The 22,590-nt window shown below is 34.7% G+C and overlaps 5 protein-coding genes across 27 annotated transcripts; 3 read left to right on the top strand and 2 right to left on the bottom strand.

Moving 5' to 3' along the window:
• Positions 1 to 15: 15 nt before the first annotated feature.
• LOC104714934 (Mitochondrial substrate carrier family protein) lies at positions 16 to 2,290 on the top strand. 10 transcript variants are annotated; one of them, XR_015566051.1, is made up of 9 exons: positions 16 to 147; positions 318 to 443; positions 695 to 756; positions 836 to 1,072; positions 1,170 to 1,326; positions 1,414 to 1,463; positions 1,558 to 1,690; positions 1,779 to 1,816; positions 1,926 to 2,290. XR_015566051.1 is itself a non-coding variant. In XM_010432400.2 (9 exons), exons 1-9 carry the CDS (start codon positions 108 to 110, stop codon positions 2,020 to 2,022), a joined length of 945 nt encoding a protein of 314 aa, XP_010430702.1. In that variant the 5' UTR covers positions 16 to 107; the 3' UTR covers positions 2,023 to 2,290. The 10 variants fall into 10 exon arrangements, 1 of the variants encoding a protein (XP_010430702.1); XR_015566052.1 differs by having other exon boundaries at positions 1,542 to 1,690; XR_015566053.1 differs by having other exon boundaries at positions 1,398 to 1,463.
• A 2,067-nt stretch (positions 2,291 to 4,357) lies between these two features.
• Positions 4,358 to 7,845, top strand: RBP-DR1 (RNA-binding protein-defense related 1). Of its 4 annotated transcripts, none has more exons than XM_019233543.2 (9): positions 4,358 to 4,915; positions 5,083 to 5,165; positions 5,930 to 5,981; positions 6,082 to 6,207; positions 6,296 to 6,375; positions 6,468 to 6,647; positions 6,749 to 7,070; positions 7,150 to 7,293; positions 7,395 to 7,845. In XM_019233543.2, exons 1-9 carry the CDS (start codon positions 4,744 to 4,746, stop codon positions 7,541 to 7,543), a joined length of 1,308 nt encoding a protein of 435 aa, XP_019089088.2. In that variant the 5' UTR covers positions 4,358 to 4,743; the 3' UTR covers positions 7,544 to 7,845. The 4 variants fall into 4 exon arrangements, with proteins under 4 accessions (XP_019089088.2, XP_087321051.1, XP_087321056.1 ...); XM_087464925.1 differs by having other exon boundaries at positions 6,746 to 7,070; XM_087464930.1 differs by having other exon boundaries at positions 7,150 to 7,845.
• Positions 7,846 to 7,931: 86 nt separating this feature from the next.
• Positions 7,932 to 10,056, bottom strand: LOC104714924 (rho GTPase-activating protein 2). Its single transcript, XM_010432393.3, has 4 exons — positions 9,476 to 10,056; positions 9,280 to 9,400; positions 8,843 to 9,193; positions 7,932 to 8,749 (listed from the first exon to the last, which is right to left on the bottom strand). The coding sequence occupies exons 1-4, from the start codon at positions 9,850 to 9,852 to the stop codon at positions 8,291 to 8,293; spliced, it is 1,308 nt and encodes a 435-aa protein (XP_010430695.1). The 5' UTR covers positions 9,853 to 10,056; the 3' UTR covers positions 7,932 to 8,290.
• A 612-nt stretch (positions 10,057 to 10,668) lies between these two features.
• LOC104714903 (sequence-specific DNA binding transcription factor ATNDX) lies at positions 10,669 to 21,177 on the top strand. 11 transcript variants are annotated; one of them, XM_087464889.1, is made up of 26 exons: positions 10,669 to 10,808; positions 11,587 to 11,656; positions 11,786 to 11,816; positions 12,436 to 12,505; positions 13,285 to 13,354; positions 13,479 to 13,514; positions 14,134 to 14,203; positions 14,328 to 14,363; positions 14,983 to 15,052; positions 15,536 to 15,616; positions 15,840 to 16,034; positions 16,541 to 16,696; positions 16,778 to 16,933; positions 17,036 to 17,119; positions 17,213 to 17,341; positions 17,525 to 17,743; positions 17,904 to 18,035; positions 18,111 to 18,203; positions 18,536 to 18,688; positions 18,832 to 19,120; positions 19,222 to 19,359; positions 19,444 to 19,513; positions 19,638 to 19,704; positions 19,883 to 20,368; positions 20,448 to 20,485; positions 20,583 to 21,177. In XM_087464889.1, exons 9-26 carry the CDS (start codon positions 15,020 to 15,022, stop codon positions 21,079 to 21,081), a joined length of 3,018 nt encoding a protein of 1,005 aa, XP_087321015.1. In that variant the 5' UTR covers positions 10,669 to 10,808; positions 11,587 to 11,656; positions 11,786 to 11,816; positions 12,436 to 12,505; positions 13,285 to 13,354; positions 13,479 to 13,514; positions 14,134 to 14,203; positions 14,328 to 14,363; positions 14,983 to 15,019; the 3' UTR covers positions 21,082 to 21,177. The 11 variants fall into 11 exon arrangements, with proteins under 11 accessions (XP_087321015.1, XP_087321034.1, XP_087321028.1 ...); XM_087464911.1 differs by lacking the exons at positions 10,669 to 10,808; positions 11,587 to 11,656; positions 11,786 to 11,816; ... (1 more) ...; positions 13,285 to 13,354; positions 13,479 to 13,514 and having other exon boundaries at positions 14,132 to 14,203; positions 14,333 to 14,363; positions 15,541 to 15,616; positions 15,756 to 16,034; XM_087464908.1 differs by lacking the exons at positions 10,669 to 10,808; positions 11,587 to 11,656; positions 11,786 to 11,816; ... (2 more) ...; positions 13,479 to 13,514; positions 15,536 to 15,616 and having other exon boundaries at positions 14,064 to 14,203; positions 19,638 to 19,698.
• Positions 21,178 to 21,299: 122 nt separating this feature from the next.
• Positions 21,300 to 21,665, bottom strand: LOC147948119 (uncharacterized). Its single transcript, XM_087493224.1, has one exon. The coding sequence runs from the start codon at positions 21,663 to 21,665 to the stop codon at positions 21,300 to 21,302; it is 366 nt and encodes a 121-aa protein (XP_087349350.1).
• Between the last annotated feature and the right edge of the window lie 925 nt (positions 21,666 to 22,590).

Genomic DNA, 22,590 nt, shown 5'->3' with positions numbered 1-22,590 from the left:
GGGTAATAATAACCGAAGAAGTATCCCTGATAAAGCGACGTCGTTTCGCACGACGGATTTAAGAACTTACATCGGAAAAAAGAACGAAGGAAAAAAAAAAACTAATAATGATCGGAGATGTCTCCCCGCCGGTAGCTTCAATCCCAGGTTCGTCGTATATTTATGCTGTTTGCAATTTTCAACCACAGCTTCTTCGAATCTTTGCTTTGTATGTGCATAGTCTAAACATGAAGCTATTGATTTCGCCAATTCTGACTTGAATCGAGAATTATCTTTCGATAATTATTGACTGATTTTTGTCGCCGAGATTATTGTAGTTGTCGAAGGGAATGAAGAATCGGAGAAGCGTCAGAATATTCTTCCGCCGTTTTCGAAGGTTGTTTCTCACTTTGGCACAAGCGGAGTCTCCGTCGCGTTAGCCACCGGCGTGACTCATCCTCTCGGTTAGATCCTTGATGCCTTCTTCTTTCACTCATAAGTTTTTATGACTCCAATTTCGGAAACTAGAACCATTTGGCTCCACATCAATTTGCATAGGAGAGTTCTTCCATAGTGATCTTTGGATAATGTAGCAGTATGTAGTTGGTTAGTGTATGTATAAGTCTCTGCTTAACTACTACTGTGGTATTATAATGTGGCATTTGTTTCATACTATTCTTAAAAATGTCTTCTTCTCGTTGTTTTGGTTATCTAGATGTACTGAAAGTAAGATTGCAGATGCAGCATGTTGGCCAAAGAGCTCCTTTGATTGGAATGGTAATAATTCTCCTCTTGATGTTTTTGGGGATGTTAATGTAAACTTGGTTTGAATTCTGTAAAATGTTTGTTTGTTCAGACTGGAACCTTTCTTCAACTAATAAAGAATGAAGGGCCTAGGTCGTTATACTTGGGGTTGACTCCTGCTCTCACTAGATCAGTGCTTTACGGAGGTCTCAGATTAGGATTATATGAACCCACTAAGATTTCTTTCGATTGGGCATTTGGGTCTACCAATGTCTTGGTCAAGATAGCGTCAGGCGCATTCGCTGGGGCATTTGCTACAGCTTTAACTAACCCTGTTGAAGTTGTGAAGGTAAGATGAAACCTCAATTATCGGTTTTGATTCTGTGTACTAGATCTCTTTTTTTGGTTTTTTAAGACACATATCAGTTTGCCTTTCGTTAGGTTAGGTTGCAGATGAATCCGAACGCAGTTCCCATTGCAGAAGTGCGGGAAATAGTCTCTAAAGAAGGCATAGGAGCTTTATGGAAAGGAGTTGGTCCTGCCATGGCCAGAGCTGCAGCACTAACTGCCTCACAACTTGCAACATATGATGAAGCCAAACGGGTAAATGTTCTAAGACTACTATTTATTGATTCAAATAAAGGTGCTGCTTTCTAACATTCCAGCTTCTAAAGTTTATTGTAATTGCAGATTCTGGTTAAACAAACTTCTTTAGAAGAAGGGTTTCATCTTCATTTGTGGTAAAAGTTTAACAGCCATTTATTACTGTTTCTTTGTCTGGCAAAATCAATTGATGCACCAAAACTTACTCAATCTAGCACTTGAGGAATGAAGCTCAAGTGTGGTTGCAGGTGTAGTAAGCACTCTGATAACCGCGCCCATGGACATGATTAAAACCCGCTTGATGTTGCAGCAAGGTTCCGAAAGCACCAGAATCTACAGAAACGGGTTTCACTGCGGTTACAAGGTAATGTGATCTAGTCCTTCTTTTATACATTTTTACTGGACATTGCTTGTTTGCTTTTGCTGAACGTTAATGGGTAATGATTCTTCAGGTCGTTCGGAAAGAAGGACCTCTAGCACTTTACAAAGGGTGAGAAAGAGAAACCCCTTTCTAGCTCTTGAGGATATATATTCATATAGTTCGTAATACACAAATAAATTGAATAACGTTCCTTGGTTATTTTTTGTACTGGATACAGAGGCTTTGCCATATTCGCACGACTCGGGCCACAAACAATGATCACGTTCATACTATGCGAGAAGCTAAGATCACTCGCTGGACTTCACACAATGTAGTCACTAACCGGTTCGTTCCAAGCTAGCCCGGTTCCAGATAAGTTCTTGTCCATTCTTTTGTTTTTTTTGAAAATAATTCACACTAGATGAGATTTTTCTAATAAAATGTTTATTCATTATTGATTTGGTAGTGTTAGAATTTCTATCTGCTGTACAATTTTTCCCAATTTATTCTCTATGATTTCATCATTCTCTCATTTTATGACAAGGAATAGAAAAACCATATGATGTAATTCAACATTTTTTCAATTGAATTAAGTTTTTGGTATGGTTTTGCTATTAGTAAGAAATTAGATTCATCAATTTTAATATAAACAAAAAAAAAAGTACTCTTATAGTTGTTATGTTCTGATTGTCATCTAGATCCGAGTGTAATGTAAACGAGCCTTTTTTGTTGATTAGATTGGATAGGCATTGAATTGAAGTGACATTTATCCAAATAATATATACTTATATATACGTAGTGGTTATGTCGAAATCACTTGTATATTTCAAAGTGTCTGTGTGTGTGTCACTCTAATAATTATACTAGTCTCCATCACGAAGAATACAAATGGTTTTATTCATATAATTGAATATTAAAACCAATTATCCAAAACAAATAGTAAGTCTTACTAGATCTGATTAGTTATAGTGGAAGTTGGTTGTAGACAAGAATACGCTTTGAGTCTTTTTGACCGTAAATATTCATTCATGAATCATGCACGTTAAAAAAAAAAAAAAAAACTTGTAGGGACGAAACATAAAAGTTGAATACAGTAAAATTCAGGGGGTCTATTTGTTGGAAATAGAATTGAAAGAGAAAAAAAAAAAAAAGAATTAAAATTTGTGGCGTTGGAGAGAAAGGAGCAAGTTGGGAGCTGCTTCGAGTCTTTGTTGTTTCTATGGTCGCGTTGGCGGGACAGTCTGTCATGCTTAATGTTTGCCCCTCTGTTTTCGCTCTTATTTACGGTTTTTTTTGCCATTCAATCTTTTATCTGACCATTTTGCCATTAGACAGTGACCTCTCGGTTGTGCTTCTCTTTCGTTGTTTGTTTTGAATTTGATAGATCGATCCTATGGTCAAACTCTTTTCGTGTTTATCCATTTTACAAAAAGTCTTTTAATGTTTCCTAATTTATTAGTAATGTGTTTTCTAAACGAGTTTCTTTTTCACTTTTAAAAAGGTTGGTTTCTTAACTAGTAGAAGATTTAATAAGTACACGCTATAAAGAGTTGGCTTGCCAAGTATACTAGGGTTTGACTGGTCTACCCGATACATAATGCAAATGCAATGTGGAAGTTGATTGTTATTAGCGTTATTCAGCTGTCTCTTGTCTTGTGTATATATATTTTGTACTCCATGTGATAGTGTTTAAAACTAGAAATTTAACAACACTGTTGAAAATTCTCGTGGTAAGCTAAATGTTCTTTTTTTATTTTAAGCTTCACTGTGTTTTAGGTTATAATTCTGATGTATGTTACAAAGTTTGAGAATACAGTATATTCTATTTTTAAATATATATATATATATTTAAAATTATGAAAACACTTAAAAATCAAAACATATGGAAATATTACAAATGAGAGAACATTTTGTATGATTTTTTTTATATATGTTGGAAATAATTTTTTAAACTCAATTCATATAATGTGCCGTGTAACGTAATCTATCAAAGTCGAGATTTGATGGAAAAAGCTGCAGAAAAGACTTTTAACCAGTTGGCTAAAAGTACTTATTTTATAAACTAATATTTATGGTGTAACCGACAAATATGGTAAAATCTAAAGGCTAAAAGAATCCGACGACCAGCAAATGAAATTTTTTGATTATTTACTAAGAAAACGTAAAGAAACGGTTCTCTTAAATGAATTTGTCGAGTTCGAATAAGACATCGATAAAAACTATGTTACATTTTTATGTATATTATATACGAAAAAAGTTTTTTTTAATATTTCATTTTTAGTTTCTCATGTGTTATGTTATGAAATATATGTTGATAAACAAAAAAAACAAATAATTCACAATATACGAAGAAGGCAACTAAGTTTTGAACACACTTATTAACCTATTACTACTAAACAATTTTTAATCTATAAGTAGATGATGGGATGTTTTTAGTCCCAAACACCTCATATTGTTGTTAGTTTATAATTAGTTATTAATTCTAAGAGGTTTGAAAATCTTAGCCTAATCATCACTAATTTATTATTATGTATTAACCTGACAGCTTTCCATTTTTATCAAAACAAATCTGAGAGAAGATTGGCAAAAAATACACATTTTTCGAATTATAAATAAAAAAAAACACAGAGCAGAAAATAAGACGCGGGTAAAATAGACATTTAGGATGGAAGTATTGCCATAACGAGACAAAACAATCGGAAGTGTTCCCCCCCCCTCCTCGCATCGTAAAAGCTTTTTTTTTTTTTCTCTCACATTGCCAAAATATGTACAGCTGTAAAATGGCAAATACCGTAAATAAACCGTAACAGAATGGGCCATTATTGTCAACATTTTTAATTTAATTCTCTCCCCAACTTCTCATATTTCCACCATTTTCCTTCTTCCTCCATAATTGATTTTTTTCTTCTTTCAACTAAATAAATAAATTTTTTAGAAACCCCAAAAAAAAAAAAGAAATTGGTATAGAGAGAGAAACTCAGAGAAGACGACGAAGAGACGACCCCTCATATTTGTCAATAGAGAGAGAGAAAGGAGAAGAGAAGACGGAGACAACAATGGCGGAAGGGAAGGAGGAGAATAGAGGGGAAGAAGAAGAGAGCGTAAAGCTTTTCGTCGGACAGATACCGAAACATATGTCGGAATCTCAGCTCTTAACATTGTTTCAAGAGTTCGCTGTCGTTGACGAGGTCAATATCATCAAGGATAAGATCACACGCGCCTCTCGAGGTTTCTCTCTCTCTCTCTTTTTTTCTTTTTTTTTTTAGAAGCTTTTTTTTTTTTTTTTTTTTTTAAAGAAAAAAATTCGAGAATGTGGTGTTTGATTCCGCGTGATTCGTCGTGAAATTTATTTCGAAAACCCTAATTTTTGTGTTTTGTTTTTTCTTTGGGGATAGGATGTTGTTTTCTGCTATGTCCATCGAGAGATGAAGCAGATAAGTTGGTCAATGCTTGCCATAACAAGAAGACATTGCCTGGGGTAACTCTTTTTTTCTTTTTTTTTTTAATAATAATTTCTCTGACATTTTTTTTTTTTTTGGAATTTTAATTTTATTTTCTCAGATGCTTGAATGTGATTGATGTTTCTGTAGTGTTTTCTCTAATAATTGAATTTTCAACATTTGTTTTCAAGTCAGGTTTTAGAATCTCGAGGTTTTCTCAAAGGAAAAAAAAAATTTAAAAATGATTACTATTAGTACTAATCTGATTTTTGGTGCTGCATTATATGTACTTGTCTTCGTTTCTGTTTAATTCCAGAATAGGCAAATTGTGATTTCGATACATGTTTTGAAAGAAGCGTTTCTTTTCTATTTAGGTGAACATTAATTTTTTTTCCTTTAGGTCGAATCAGAATCTACTAATCTTTTGATTTGACAGTCAAGTTTTGTTGGAATCTTTATGAACATTGTTTTGTAATGTTACCTTCAAACCCAAGAAACTGCGATCAATGGTGAAATGTGATCAATGCGTAAACTCTAGAGAAAAACACTTACATTGAAGCAAAAGTGTTAGGTTGATACTTGTTTCTTATGAAAACCTGAAAAATCTTGGGAAAAATTGCGACGTTGAGAGTGTGGCTTTTATTAGGATGACTTCTCTCTGTGTGTCGTGTGTGTGTGTGTGTATGTTTTAACATCTTGAACATTGGTGTTTCGATTTTTTCTTCGGTCTTTTGTCGATAACGTTTTCAGGATGCTTAGATCCTTGCTTGTTTCTGACTAACTTTTTAATGTTTTTGCTCAGGCATCTAGTCTATTGCAAGTAAAGTATGCAGATGGCGAGTTGGAAAGGCTAGGTATATAGTGATTTCAAGTGCTTCTGTATTTCTCTATTTTTGACCCTTTGTTATCATCACAATTGATGGATGTATTTGTTTACTGTAATATGCAATTCAGAACATAAGCTTTTTGTTGGTATGCTTCCAAAGAATGTCTCTGAAGCTGAAGTTCAATCTTTATTCTCCAAGTATGGGACCATAAGGGATCTACAGATTTTAAGAGGTGCTCAACAAACAAGCAAAGGTTTTACATCCATCTCTGTTATCTTTAGTTTTTGTTAGTACTGCTTTTATCAAGTTTTGACCTTTTTGGTTGTTGTTGTTGTTGTTAGGCTGTGCTTTTCTCAAGTATGAGACTAAAGAACAAGCTGTTTCTGCCATGGAATCCATCAACGGAAAACATAAAATGGAGGTACTAATTTGCTTTTTGCTAGTTTTAAAACTTGCCATTTGTAACACAGACTTGTGTGTAGTGTTAAAAATTTCATCATCTTCTCTTCTTAGGGTTCGACTGTTCCTTTAGTAGTCAAATGGGCAGACACAGAACGAGAAAGACACACAAGAAGACTTCAAAAGGCTCAATCTCACATCGCTCGACTAGGGAATGGTGATCCAACAAATCCCTCATTGTTTGGAGCCTTACCCATGGGTTATGTTCCACCATATAATGGATATGGTTATCATGTAAGCAAACCCTAATAACACTTCATTAGTCCAAAGCTGTATAGGAGTTGTCTTCATCAATCTTGTAATTTATAATATTTTCGTTTCTATTTCTTTAGCAGCCTCCTGGAACTTATGGTTACATGCTACCACCAATTCAGAACCAAGCTGCATTTCCCAATAACAACGCATTGCAAGGAACATCGCCTGACTCCGTGCCACCTCGTTTGGCCCGTAGAAACTTTCCAATGCCTCCTGCAAACTACATGGGATCTGGTTATCCTGCTGTACGAGGTCATCCTTTTCCATTGGCTTATCCCAGAGGTATTGTTAGTCCTCGCCCTCTAGGTAGCTCCCCTGGATCTATATCACCTGGCATTGGCAACACTGGCATGTCAACAACACCTTTAGGCATTGGTTTGAGTTCCGTGGTTCAAGCCGAAGGTTAGTGTTATAACCTACCTTATCATCTCTCTTCTCTCTGATTCTTTTAGACCTGAAAACGTTGTTTTGGTTTCTTCAGGCCCGGAAGGTGCGAATCTGTTTATCTATAACATACCTCGGGAATATGGTGATCAAGAACTCGCGGCTGCATTTCAACCTTTCGGTATCGTTATTAGCGCCAAGGTTTTTGTAGACAAAGCCACTGGTGTAAGCAAATGTTTCGGTAAGCTCTCTTTTGTCTGGTTTTTTGTTCTTCAAGACTGGTTCTATTCTGAAGGTAGAAACGAAATCATTCCTTTGTTGTTTTGTTGCTTTTGGTTGCAGGTTTTGTTAGTTACGACTCACAAGCAGCCGCTCAGAACGCTATTAACATGATGAATGGTCGTCATTTAGGCGGTAAGAAATTGAAAGTCCAGCTTAAGAGAGACAATAACAATGGCCAGCAGAGTAGTAATCCTTCCTTGAACTCCTAAAAGGCTAAAGACGCTGAAGTCCATCTTCTCTCTTCAACTTCAAAGTTCATAACAGAAAGAAAAAGAAAAAAAAAAAGAAAAAACATTCTGGCTAATGGGTTGACCCGGTTCAAGATTTGGGTCGATCTTGAATTGGATGCATCTGTATAAAATCCAAATCTCATTGTGGGTCAAAATGTCCCATCAACTCATAGCTGCAAACTGAATCATCTTTTTTTTTTTTAATCATTTTTTTCTTCTTCTGCAAATAACAATTTGTAATTTATGCGTATCAATTGAAATTCATGTAGTCATTTATGATCTATTAACATTAAATTCATTGAATTTTTCTTCTATCATTTTGTTAATGATCTGATGTTGTCTTTAGAATAAATGTTGTAAAATCAAAGAGAAAAAAAGATCAGATTATCTTTGCTACAAAGCCCAAACAGCACAACAAACACAAACAGACACAGACACAAACATGGAGAGGGACTACAAACAACAGTCAAGAGACAGGTTCAGCCCTTGTTGAACCCTAAAATCAGACTTCTCACCAAACAAACCCTAAAGACCCTATCAAATTGGACAATAATCTCTGTATTTGATTTACAGACACAACCAGTTTTCTTCCTTCTTGTTTGTTCTCTGCAGAAGCAGATTAAGCAGAAAGAAAAGGAAAGAGCTACATAGAAATGAGGTTGTTCACCGGTGAAAACGTGGAAAATGAAGATCAGGCTTTGAATTAGACGATCATTTTGCTTCATCTTAGTCGCTTGTGCTTGAACTCAAAGTGTTGTTTTTGTTATCTGTGAATGATACTAGTGGAGAGCCTTTAGGGCTCCAGTCTTCAGTGATACTGGTGTTTGAAACTCGAGCATTGCTGTTGAGCTGATTCAAGAAGCATTTCTCTATCGAGCTTAGTGATCCAATCTCGGTTTCTTCTTCATGGGTAGAGCGGCGGTTGAGATGTTCTTCTTCTTCTTCTTCTCCTTCTCCTTCTAGTTCTCCGCATTCCGAATCAGTGCCTTGTGATTCACAGCTGACTTCCATGTCTTGTGCATTGTCAGAATCAGAGTCAGTTTGGGAATTGGATGAGTGGGATGGAGAATATCCTTCTGATCCAGTTGCATTTTCTTCCCGTTCAGCTAGTGTTCTTGTGATGAGAGTCTTAAGCAAGTTCATCACTTGAACAGCATGCATAAGAGCCGTTAATGGATCTGTCATCTATAATAGTTAAAAAGCAAGCAAGAATCAAAACGTTAGTAACTTCAGTAAGTAAAAAACACTAGACGATATTATGTTTGTTTACATTTTTACCTGAGTCATATTAGGAGCAAAAACCATGGCTATATTCCTAGCATTCATTTTGTTGGTTTCCTCTTCTTCAACAACATCAGCCATAAGATCAACAGCCCAATTAAGCAAAGCAGACTCAGTTGGCTTAAGCTGTTTTATAAGTTCAACAGATTCTTCCTCGGTGTTGCAATTAAGAACTTCCTCAGGAGAAAGACCATCAAGGACTCCACAAGGTAACTCTCTAAACCAAGCTTTAATAAGACCAGCCAAGCAATGCACATCAATGTTGTCAGGAACAATACCTCTGTTAAGTTGGTCTCTTACTTGCTCCTCTTGACTGTTCTCAGGGTTTATCCTAAATATCCCTTCAGCCTATAACAACAACATCAAATCAAATTCAAAAACTACTCTAAATCAAAACAAAATCGTTAATTTTGATTTTCAATTTTCCAAATTACCTTAAGACCTTCCTGAGAATAAAGCCGTTCTTGCATTAGTAATAGAATAGTTGGAACACTGTTCCCTTTCTCGTCATATGAACATTGCATTGATTCCGCAGATACACCAAACACGCTCACACTGCAATTTAAATCAGATCTAGTTTTCAGATTTCTAAAAGCATTTAAAATTTTAACAATTGAACAGTTAAGTTACCTTGCGCTAGGGACTCGACAAGGGATCTCAACTTGAAGCTCGTGAGGGAGACCAAGGAAGCCTTGGAATCGATCGAAGGTAACATGAGCGATGTGTCGAACGTTTGTTGGCCATCCGATCTCCATGTGATGAACGGTGGAGGAAGAAATCCCTCCGCCTCCGCCTCCGACTCCGCCGTCGTCTTGCCGGTTGTCTACACGGCAAGATACAACGGATTTACGAAGCGCTGTTAAGAGAAACTCAACGAGAGATAGTTGTTGCTGATTCTGCTCTTCCTCTTCTTCTTCCACCTCCGCCATCGATTTTCTCCTTCCTCCTTTTCCTCCGCCGCCGCCGCCGCAACCTCCGCCTTTAGTCATCATCACAAGCCCCGTCATCGAGAAATAAAAGAACAATTAAGGATTTCGCAGTCTCTCTCTCTCTCTCTCTCTCTCAGTCTGACTCTGGGCTTTGTGCTTCTTCTTCTTCTTCTTCTTCTCTCTCTTTGGATGTGAATTTGATTTTGAAATTCTCGAAAAGGTTTATTCTTTTTATTTATTTATTTTATTTTAATTATTTTTTTTTGAAATTTTTGTCTTTTTGGTTGGAATTCAAACCAACGGTCCATTCATTTCAAATTTTTTCTCCCTCTATTATATTATTTTTTTAATGTATCTAATGTGAGCTTTAATGGGAATCACGTTTTACCCTGATAACTTCTCTGAATCTACTATAATGCCACTCTATTTGATTGGTTCATCCTTGTTGACGTGGCGTTTCACTTATGGATCACCTAGATTTTTTTCAAATTGACATTTTGCTTTTGGATTTCTTATTGTCACTTCATTGTTTCCACATACTCTCATTTTGTATTTCATAACAAAAAGAAACTAAGAGTTTGATCCAAAAAAAAACAAAAAACAAAAAAAAACTAAGAATGCAAGGTTTGATAGCACATATTGTTGGATTGGCAATAAAAAGATTAGCTTTCTTTTTCTTCTAATGATTCCTCTTTTATTAAAATAAAAATTAAAAAATTATATTGGAAAAGTAAATATAATAATAAAACAAACTTTTTTTTGAAAAAACGTGTTGTTAGGATAAAAACCTTCGTCATGTAATGTAATGTAAATGACCAATTATATTATGATATGTGGATTTGATTCTTTTTTTTTTCTATTTTATCTTTAGTGAAAATGGTGAAACAAAAGTTCATTAACAAAATGGTGAACCAAAAGTTTAAATTTGTGATATATAATAATCACACACTAAAAAAACATCTAGATTCTTCGCCACTAGGGTTTTCATTTTATGTTGTGCGATGAAGTCGTCGCCTTCAAGATCTTCTCTTCCGGTGAGTTGACTGTTTTTTCTCATTTCATAATAGAGTGAAAACTATGTTAAATTATTAGATCTTTTATAGATTGTATTTGTTTTCAATTACTTACCCAATTCAAAAGATCTATTTATCATTTCTGTATAGCAGTGGCGTAAAATCAACTGTTTAGATTTTTGAGGTAATTTAGCCAGTGGATTCTTGTCATCAATATCAAATTTCAATCACTAAATCACCATAGATCTAAAATTGTTGGTTGGTAATATATAGTGGTGGTTTACTAGATATTATAGCGAGTAAATGTATAAAAGATTCAAGATTTCATTATCTAGATATAGATTCATACTTCACTGTATCCTGATTTTAGGTCTATTAATTAGAACAAATATGTTTGAAAATGACATGCAATATATGAATGTTGTGGTCTGATCTAATTTTTTCTTAACTAATCAACGGTTCTTTTTTAATGAATTTGATTATAGTCCCGATTGAACAAGAATGAAAGATTAGCTTTGTTTTTCTTTTAATAATTTTTCTTTTATTATAATAAATAAAAAATTATATTGGAAAAGTAAATATAATAATAAACTAAACTTTTTATAGGAAATTGTGCTGTTAGGATAAAATCCTTCATCATGTAATATAAATGACCAATTATATTAGGATACGTGGATTTGTTTTTTTTTCCCTTTCTTATCTTTAGTGAAAATGGTGAACCAAAAGTTCATTAGCAAAACCGGTTTAACAAAGATTTGTGATAAGTATATAATAACAACACACTAAAAAAAACGTTTAGGTTCTCCGCCGCTAGGGTTTTCGTTGTATGTTGTGCGATGAAGTCGCCGCCTTCAAGATCTTCTCTTCCGGTGAGCTGTTTGTTTTCTTACATTTCATAGAGTGAAAACTATGTTAAATTATTAGATATTTTATGGATTGTGTTTATTTTCAATTACTTTTTCAATTCAAAAGATTTGTCTATCATTTTTGTAGAGCAGTGGCGTAAAATCAACTGTTTAGATTTTCGAGGTAATATAGCCGGTGGATTCATATCATCAATCTCAAGTTTCAATCACTAAATCACCATAGATCTAAAATTGTTGGTTGGTAATAAATATTAGTGGCTTACCAGATATTATAGTGAGTAAATGTATAAAAGATTCAAGATTTCATTATCTAGATATATATTCATACTTCACTATATCCTGATTTTGGGTTTATTAATTAGAACAAATATGTTTGAAAATGACATGCAATATATGAATGTTGTGGTCTGATCTAATTTTTTCTTAACTAATCAACGGTTCTTTTTTTTAATGAATTTGATTATAGTCTCGATTGAACAAGAATGAAAGATTAGCTTTGTTTTTCTTTTAATAATTTCTCTTCTATTATAATAAATAAAAAAAATTATATTGGAAAAGTAAATATAATAATAAACCAAACTTTTTATAGGAAAATGTGCTGTTAGGATAAAATCCTTCATCATGTAATATAAATGACCAATTATATTAGGATACGTGGATTTGTTTTTTTTTCCCTTTCTTATCTTTAGTGAAAATGGTGAACCAAAAGTTCATTAGCAAAACCGGTTTAACAAAGATTTGTGATAAGTATATAATAACCACACACTAAAAAAAACGTTTAGGTTCTCCGCCGCTAGGGTTTTCGTTGTATGTTGTGCGATGAAGTCGCCGCCTTCAAGATCTTCTCTTCCGGTGAGCTGTTTGTTTTCTTACATTTCATAGAGTGAAAACTATGTTAAATTATTAGATATTTTATGGATTGTGTTTGTTTTCAATTACTTTTTCAATTCAAAAGATTTGTCTATCATTTTTGTAGAGCAGTGGCGTAAAATCAACTGTTTAGATTTTCGAGGTAATATAGCCGGTGGATTCATATCATCAATCTCAAGTTTCAATCACTAAATCACCATAGATCTAAAATTGTTGGTTGGTAATAAATATTAGTGGCTTACCAGATATTATAGTGAGTAAATGTATAAAAGATTCAAGATTTCATTATCTAGATATAGATTCATACTTCACTATATCCTGATTTTGAGTTTATTAATTAGAACAAATATGTTTGAAAATGACATGCAATAGATGAATGTTGTGGTCTGATCTAAATTTTTCTTAACTAATCAACGGTTCTTTTTTTAATGAATTTGATTATAGTCTCGATTGAACAAGAATGAAAGATTAGCTTTGTTTTTCTTTTAATAATTTCTCTTCTATTATAATAAATAAAAAAAATTATATTGGAAAAGTAAATATAATAATAAACCAAACTTTTTATAGGAAAATGTGCTGTTAGGATAAAATCCTTCATCATGTAATATAAATGACCAATTATATTAGGATACGTGGATTTGTTTTTTTTTTCCCTTTCTTATCTTTAGTGAAAATGGTGAACCAAAAGTTCATTAGCAAAACCGGTTTAACAAAGATTTGTGATAAGTATATAATAACCACACACTAAAAAAAACGTTTAGGTTCTCCGCCGCTAGGGTTTTCGTTGTATGTTGTGCGATGAAGTCGCCGCCTTCAAGATCTTCTCTTCCGGTGAGCTGTTTGTTTTCTTACATTTCATAGAGTGAAAACTATGTTAAATTATTAGATATTTTATGGATTGTGTTTGTTTTCAATTACTTTTTCAATTCAAAAGATTTGTCTATCATTTTTGTAGAGCAGTGGCGTAAAATCAACTGTTTAGATTTTCGAGGTAATATAGCCGGTGGATTTATATCATCAATCTCAAGTTTCAATCACTAAATCACCATAGATATAAAATTGTTGGTTGGTAATAAATATTAGTGGCTTACCAGATATTATAGTGAGTAAATGTATAAAAGATTCAAGATTTCATTATCTAGATATATATTCATACTTCACTATATCCTGATTTTGAGTTTATTAATTAGAACAAATATGTTTGAAAATGACATGCAATAGATGAATGTTGTGGTCTGATCTAAATTTTTCTTAACTAATCAACGGTTCTTTTTTTAATGAATTTGATTATAGTCTCGATTGAACAAGAATGAAAGATTAGCTTTGTTTTTCTTTTAATAATTTCTCTTCTATTATAATAATAAAAAAAAAATATATTGGAAAAGTAAATATAATAATAAACCAAACTTTTTATAGGAAAATGTGCTGTTAGGATAAAATCCTTCATCATGTAATATAAATGACCAATTATATTATGATACGTGGATTTGTTTTTTTTTTCCCTTTCTTATCTTTAGTGAAAATGGTGAACCAAAAGTTCATTAGCAAAACCGGTTTAACAAAGATTTGTGATAAGTATATAATAACCACACACTAAAAAAAACGTTTAGGTTCTACGCCGCTAGGGTTTTCGTTGTATGTTGTGCGATGAAGTCGCCGCCTTCAAGATCTTCTCTTCCGGTGAGCTGTTTGTTTTCTTACATTTCATAGAGTGAAAACTATGTTAAATTATTAGATATTTTATGGATTGTGTTTGTTTTCAATTACTTTTTCAATTCAAAAGATTTGTCTATCATTTTTGTAGAGCAGTGGCGTAAAATCAACTGTTTAGATTTTCGAGGTAATATAGCCAGTGGATTCATATCATCAATCTCAAGTTTCAATCACTAAATCACCATAGATCTAAAATTGTTGGTTGGTAATAAATATTAGTGGCTTACCAGATATTATAGTGAGTAAATGTATAAAAGATTCAAGATTTCATTATCTAGATATATATTCATACTTCACTATATCCTGATTTTGGGTTTATTAATTAGAACAAATATGTTTGAAAAGGACATGCAATATATGAATGTTGTGGTCTGATCTAAATTTTTCTTAACTAATCAACGGTTCTTTTTTTAATGAATTTGATTATAGTCTCGATTGAACAAGAATGAAAGATTAGCTTTGTTTTTCTTTTAATAATTTCTCTTCTATTGTAATAAATAAAAAAAAAATATATTGGAAAAGTAAATATAATAATAAACCAAACTTTTTATAGGAAAATGTGCTGTTAGGATAAAATCCTTCATCATGTAATATAAATGACCAATTATATTATGGTACGTGGATTTGTTTTTTTTTCCCTTTCTTATCTTTAGTGAAAATGGTGAACCAAAAGTTCATTAGCAAAACCGGTTTAACAAAAATTTGTGATAAGTATATAATAACCACACACTAAAAAGAACATTTAGGTTCTCCGCCGCTAGGGTTTTCGTTGTATGTTGTGCGATGAAGTCGCCGCCTTCAAGATCTTCTCTTCCGGTGAGCTGTTTGTTTTGTTTACATTTCATAATGAACTTAAAACTATGTTAATTTATTAGATCTTTTATGGATTGTATTTGTTTTCAGTTACTTACCCAATTCAAAAGATCTGTCTATCATTTCTGTATAGCAGTGGTGTAAAATAAACTGTTTAGATTTTTGAGGTAATTTAGCTGGTAGATTCATGTCATCAACCTCAAATTTCAATTACTAAATCACCATAGATCTAAAATTGCTGGTTGGTGATAAATAGTAGTGGCTTACTAGATATTCCAGTGGATAAATGTATAAAAGATTGATTTAGTTATCTAGATATAGATTCATGCTTCACTATATCTTGATTTTGAGTTATTAAGTATAACAGATATGTTTGAAAATGACATGCAATATATGAATGTTGTGGTGTGATCTAATTTTTTCTTAACTAATCAACAAGTTTTTTATTTTCTTATTTTTTTATGAATTTAATTATTGTCCCGATAGAACAGAAATGAAAGAAAAGCATCATCATCACCATCACCATTATTATCAACATTACCGTCACCGTCACCGTCACCATCATCGGTACCATATCTTCAAAATTGAGTTTATTAATTAGAACTAATATGTTTAACACTTTGCAGTATTTAAATGTTATGGTCAAAATTTGATCTTAATTTTCTTTACTTACTAACAAATTCTGTTTTTATTTGCATGCTTGAAGATGAAAGTGCCGAACATCTCTTCAGTGCAGCAATGTAGGGTGGGTTCTTATTATGATTTTGGTTTATAATGTTTTTGGTTTTAGTCACGATTGAACAAGAATGGAAAAAAAGCACCATCATCATCATCACCGTTACTATCAACATTACCATCAGCATCACCATCATCGGTACCTGATGTTCGAAGAATAACTCGATCAATGTCTAGAGCTGAAAAAAGAGCATCATCATCATCAATACATGTTCCTCAAAGAAACGAGCAACCAACATCTCAAAATGAAGTAAGTAATTTTCCCAAGAGTTTGGGCCGAGTATATATAATTTATTTGGGCTTTTCTTAAAAGAAAAAAACTGCATTGGGCTTTGATAAAAAAACGACTTTTGACCAAATAAAAAAAGTCACGTGTTCTGTCACGTGATTGTCTTCATCGTTTCGACATTTGGAAGAAAAAGTAATGTTAGGGTTTGAAATCGTCCGTCGGTCCACTGGAACCAAATAATTTATCTGAGAAAAGCTTATAGAGTAGAGAGTACATAGCTGAGTTTTCCTATGAACAAACTCTCAGTGTCGTCAACGAAATTGACCTTACCGTTACTACATAATTACGGTCATGCCACAATCCCTTGAGATAGATTTCACTCCTCTCTTCACCGTACACTTGGATTATCTTATCTTCTCCTCCTTCCCATATATTGTAACGCTTAGGGATCACAGCGACACACAATTCTTAGTCCGCTGATTTCACCAAGAAAAATTTAAGCTTTTGGTCACTGTTGTTGCTTGCAGAGGAGTACCATGCCTCGATACTTGCAACCTGAAGTCATGGTAGCGGCTGTGAAAGATTTGCATTGGCGAAAGCCTGTGGAATTACACAAGTTGCTTAAAGATAATGGAGAAGATTTCTCTCTTTTCATTAAAGATGGTGCTGGGTTACGGCAAAAGGTATTCCCAATTTGCTTCTTTTGGGTTTTAATTTGTTTTTTGTAGTGTAAAGTACTGATTTTTCTTTTGGAGCTCTTGTAGATTAGTGTTGAGAAAATGGTGACAATGTTACCTAGGCACCTCATGGTGTTGCTTATGAATCCTAACAAAGAAGGCAAGTCTCGATATATATTGTGTGGGATCAGACTGTTGCATACGCTGTGCGACTTAACATCTCGTCACGCTAGACTCGAGCAGGTTCCTTCCATCTTCTTTATGTGTTTTTAAGTCTCTATGGAACAGTATTTAGGAGAATGTCTGTCTGTTTCTTATTTTGTGTTGCTGCATATTTTGTGATAGCTCTTGCTTGAGGATGTGCAATTGTCAGCACAGATGATGGATCTGCTGATCTTTGTGATGATAACTCTTCCTCGTTATAGAAAGGTTCGTTTCTTAAATATCCTCTTTTGTGTCTCTTCCCTCCGTTTCTCTTTAGAGCTGTGATTCATGTATGTATGTTGCTTTTTTTTCTTCCAGGAAAGCGTTAATCCAGATAAAGATTCATTAGTAGAAGCCACATTGGTGGCTTCTGCTCTCCACCTGTTTCATGTGTTTATCTCTCCTTCCTCCCAAGATCTTGTTCACGTCTTTCTTGCCCACCCGAAGGTATGAAACTATGACCTTATCATAATTTGCTTTGAACTGCCAATGTCAGGAAAGGATAGATCATATGAAATTACTCTTGATAGGCAAAAAGAAAGAAAGGAAAAGAAGTTATGCTTATGCTTTGAGATCTGGGTTGTATTGCCTTGGGGAAAGTTTGATGTGATTCTTGTCTTTCTCATCTAGGTTGATATGTTTTTAGACACTGCTTTTGGAGCTGTTCTCGGTGTTGTGATGTCTTTGAAAGCGAAGTTGATGTATCAACGAACTGATTCCCCAAAAAAGTTGGGTCCGAGTTCTCTAGGGGAGGTTAACTTCCACTGCCAACAAGCTGAAGCTGCTTTGCAGTTCCTTCATTCTCTATGCCAACAAAAACCGTTTAGAGAACGTGTCGCTAAGAACAAGGTTTCTCTAATGCTTAGTGTTTAAATCTTGTGATGCATCAATTTTAGATTTTCTAGTCACTTGTACAATAATCACGAGTTGTTCTTAATTTGTTTTGCTAAATTGATAAATTTATGGAGGACTATTCTCAGAATGAGGTTTTCTGGTACTCTTCTTTCAGGAACTATGTGGAAAAGGTGGCGTCCTTATGCTAGCTCAATCGATACTATCACTAACTATTACACCTGAATTTGTTGGAGCAACCATTACTATAGCTTCCACATCTAGAATGAAAGCAAAAGTCCTTTCAATTGTAAGTCTAGTAAAATTTAGCAAAGTTTTCTCTATTTACTGTCTGCAACTGATACCAAAGTTCATGTTCCTGCAGTTGCAGCTTTTGTTTGAGGCGGAAAGTGTCTCATTCCTTGACGAGGTTGCAAACGCAGGAAACTTGCATTTAGCCAAAACTATTGCCTCAGAGGTTAGTCCTAGCTCTGCTTCCAAAATCGATAGGATGTTTTCCTTTTTGATTTCAAAGGTTTATCACTGGGTGACACTGCTACTTATAGAATTTGAAAATCTTACGGGTTTTGATACGTTGTAACTAGTCATAAAAAAAGCCTCATAGCAAAAGGCTCATGTTGACATAGTGATAACCACCACTGCTCTAGAGTTTAAACCTACAGTTTCCTAACTGGCATATGTTGTTAAAGTGACAAAATTGTACTTTTCTGTTCCTTAATTTTCTCTTGGAAAGTATATCTATGTGAAATTAGTGTTGACCTATTCAGTGACGATATATCTGTAATGTAGGTTCTTATATTATTGAGGCTTGGCCTTTCTAAAGCTTCCATGGCTACTGCTTCTCCTGACTATCCGATGGGTTTTGTCCTACTTAACGCTATGCGCTTGGCTGATGTGCTTACGGATGACTCAAATTTTCGATCTTTTTTCACCGAACATTTTGTAAGTATCAACTTTATGATTCATATGATTCCTTATCCAGGGTACAATCTATGAGCTGTCCTGTCATTCGAATGGTTATAATTTATTTGCAGTTCTTAAATTCTGTAATTTGATGTGTGACGGATGTTAAATCGTATCTCCAGAGCATGGTTCTCAGTGCGGTATTGTGTCTCTCTCATGGAGATTTCTTGAAGATGTTCTGCTCTTCTGATCTTTCTTCAAGGGAGGACGATGCAAATGTTGATTACGATCTGTTTATGTCAGTCGGATGGGTTTTAAGTTTATTATCATCTTCTGGGCAAGCAGTCATACCTCAATTCAAGCTCAGTTTACAAAATAACCTTACCATGTCTTCATATGCACATCAACGAACATCCTTATTTATTAAAATGATCGCAAATCTTCACTGTTTCGTTCCCAACATCTGCCAAGGTGATTTTTTTTCCGCCTCTGCCTTCTTCATTTTCCTGTCTCATATCGTTGGTTTAAATTCTTGTTTTACTATGTGTATTATTTGCTGTTAATATCCGCAGAACAGGATAGGAACCGTTTCGTTCAGAATGTTATGAGTGGATTGCGAAAAGATCCTTCAAGCATATTAATTAAGATGTTACCAGGCTCTTCATATACTCCTGTGGCACAGAGAGGCACTGGTGTTTGCAAAAACCTAGGTATTTATCTCTATCCCGAGACACTTATATCTTATATATACAGGTTTTGCTGATTTCGTTGGATGGATATTTGTTAATATGTAGGTTCTCTGTTGCGCCATGCGGAATCCTTGATCCCTAGTTCCCTCAACGAGGAAGACTTCCTGCTTTTGAGGTAACAGAAAGCCTCTTTTTTCATTCTACATTTCACCTATGACTATATTGAAGATTTGTAGTTCTCAAGCTGTCATTTTTATGTCGCCATTGATATATATTTTTTCGGGATATTGCTTGTGCAGGGTGTTTTGTGACCAGTTGCAGCCGCTAATCCATTCCGAGTTTGAGGAAAGTCAAGTACAGGTGAAGGTGAAAAGGCTTGTTGCTCTCTTCTACTTTGCTTTTACAAATATCTGGTTTTGTTTACGATTATCTGTTTAGTTACACTGATACAAGTAGCTGTAACAAAGTTTTATATAATTCCATTGTATGTCGAATTGCTACGAAGGGCGAGTCTTTTTCTAACCTTCAAATGTTGTTGCTCTAGGATATTGAAGGTAAGGGAGGAAATTTATCTGGTAAGCAGGAGAGAAAAGAGTCGCTGAATCTTAATAATGAAGGAGCATCAGAGAATTGTGATGTCAGAGTTGAAGGTGTGATAACAAAGCAAGGTGTGAACGAGGAGATAGAAACAGTCGAACAGTTGAAAGAGAGCGATGCAGATGCAAGCAATCATGAGACCAGTGGTTCAGATACAAGCTCTAATAGAGGGAAGAGTCTGGTTGATCGGCTTGAAGATGGAGAGTTGGTTCAGAAAATGAGCCAGCTGTTGCAAGGCAGTGCGTCAGGAGAGCTGAAGGAGGATGAGAAAGCTGAAAACTTCCTGGTCTTTGAGAAGCAGAGGGCGAAACGGAAGCGTAGTATTATGAATGACAATCAAATGGTGATGATAGAGAAGGCGCTTGCTGAGGAGCCTGATATGCAGCGGAATTCAGCTTTGATACAGTTTTGGGCTGATAAATTAAGTCAAAATGTGAGTTCAAGAACTATGCTCTTTTTAGTTTCCAACTGATATTACAAACGCTCATTTGTTGATTTACGCCAATGTGCAGGGTTCGGAGGTTATTACATCTTCGCAGCTGAAAAACTGGTACTTGCTTTTTTTTTTTGGTTCTCTCTGTCAACTGCAAAGAGAATCTCGTAATCACTACTCGTTATCTGACATTGATTGATGGGTTTATTTTCAGGCTGAATAACCGAAAAGCGAAACTAGCTCGAGCAAACAAGCAAACAGGCCCAGCTCGTGACAATAACAGCTCAGGGGATTTACCAGAGAGTCCTGGAGATGAAAACAACACTTGGCAGGAGAAACCATTAGCCTCCTTACAAGATCAAACTGCACAAAACCCGAAAACAGGAGAGAATGTGATGAAATCATCATCGTCATCAGAAGAAAGGATAAAGCAAGGGCAAGAAGTAAGGCTTATGGACGAGAGAGGAGACGAGATTGGGAAAGGAATGGTGCAGAGAACTGACGGTGAATGGTATGGTTTAAGCCTGGAGACAAGCCAGGTTTGCGTAGTTGATGTATTGGAGCTTAGTGGGTCATATGATTGGAGCAAAATGATCATCCCTTATGGATCTGATGATGTTGGGAGGACTTTCGGAGAGGCGACGTTGAAGTTTGGAGTTATGAGAGTGGCTTGGGATGTGAGTAAGCTTCAGTATCAGACTAAGTTGCAGTGAATTTGATCAGTAGCTTTTTCTTTTTTATTTAACTGTTTAGAGATTCTCTGTTGGGTCCTTTATTTGAATGATTATTAATTTATGGCTTTCTCTCTCTTTCTCTCTCTCCCTCTGGTACAAAGGTTGAGACTTTGAGGGTAAATACTAAATAGTGCAGATGATAACAGAAGAAAGACTTTGACTTTTATCTCATTTAGTTGACACGAAGTATGCTCTTATCATCGCCATTGTTTCTCCATAAGCGATGATATAAAATTTGAAAACTGTGACACAAACGATGATGATGGTATCTCCTTGTCCTGGCTCTCTTCATCCTTGTCTCTCCAGAACTTGAGGATTAAGAGATTCTCCTCTTCCGTTGATCTCTGAACTACAATTCTCGATGAGTAACCCTTTTTTCTCATCATCAGACAAATCTCTGCTCGGAAATTTGAGGTTAATGTCACTAAGTCGAACCAACTTTTCTCTGACAGCAAAACATCTATAACGGTCCTGATTTTATCTATAAGTCTATAACGGTCCTGCCATTTACCCCTCCAGCCCAAGCAGAGGCAATACCTTCCATAGTTCCATTCAAACTTCATATTCGGGTGTTGGCACATAAGGTGGATTCACCACAATCACGTCGACTGAGCCAGCAAGTCTCTTTTCTAGACCAGAAGCTATATCCGTATTTATACATTACCTATGCTATCCTCGAACGTCTTCGTAAGATCGAGGGTATATTTTGGAAAATAGAAGTTTATAGTAACGGCCGCGGGCTGGGGTTTATGTGAACGTCCACTCTTATTTGGCCACGTCATCATTGACGGTATAACGCTGGTGTTTGTTTGGTGGTCTCGAGTTACGGCCATCATGATATTAGGCAAGCCAATGGGGAGCTGATGCCCCAAATCCACTTGCCAGAAATGGTAGACTTTCCCATAAGTCTTTGCGACTTTTTCGAGAAAGAGCGTGAGTATAGTATGGGGTTCTTTTTGAACTGATACATACTACCATTCATTGTCTTTCATGAGTATAGTATCACCACAAACCCACCAACAAATCTTTACTATGTTGTTATTGGGGTAATGTCATATACTTGAGTGTGTTTTTCTTGATATATTCTAGTTCGTCGAGTATTCGTATCACCGTTTTTTTGATATATATAATTTAAGTGTCGGAAAGTCTTTAGATGATTTTAAAATATACTTCAAGTTCCTATGAGCAGTTGTGGTTCACTTGAATAATGGTTCGCGATCCACGTGGTCTCTTTTTGTTTATACGTTATGTTACAAAAAAACTAAGTCTCTACTTATCTTTTGTTCAAACAGTTTAACTCATATAGTGTTAAAATTTGTGATTTATGTCGTTTATGCTAACGGCTGCCACAAATATTTCTTTGGGAATTGAGTTTTTGTATATATACATTTTTTAATTTATAAATTTTAATTTTTACTAGAATTTATACTATAATTTAGTTAATTTCAAATTTTGTTTTTACGTTACGAAAAAACTAAGTCTTTATTT

Source organism: Camelina sativa, chromosome 2, assembly GCF_030686135.1.
Source record: "Camelina sativa cultivar CO46 ecotype springtype chromosome 2, ASM3068613v1".
Lineage (NCBI taxonomy): Eukaryota > Viridiplantae > Streptophyta > Magnoliopsida > Brassicales > Brassicaceae > Camelina > Camelina sativa.
Note: the sequence above shows the minus strand (reverse complement) of the source record. Positions and strands in the feature narration are given on the sequence as shown.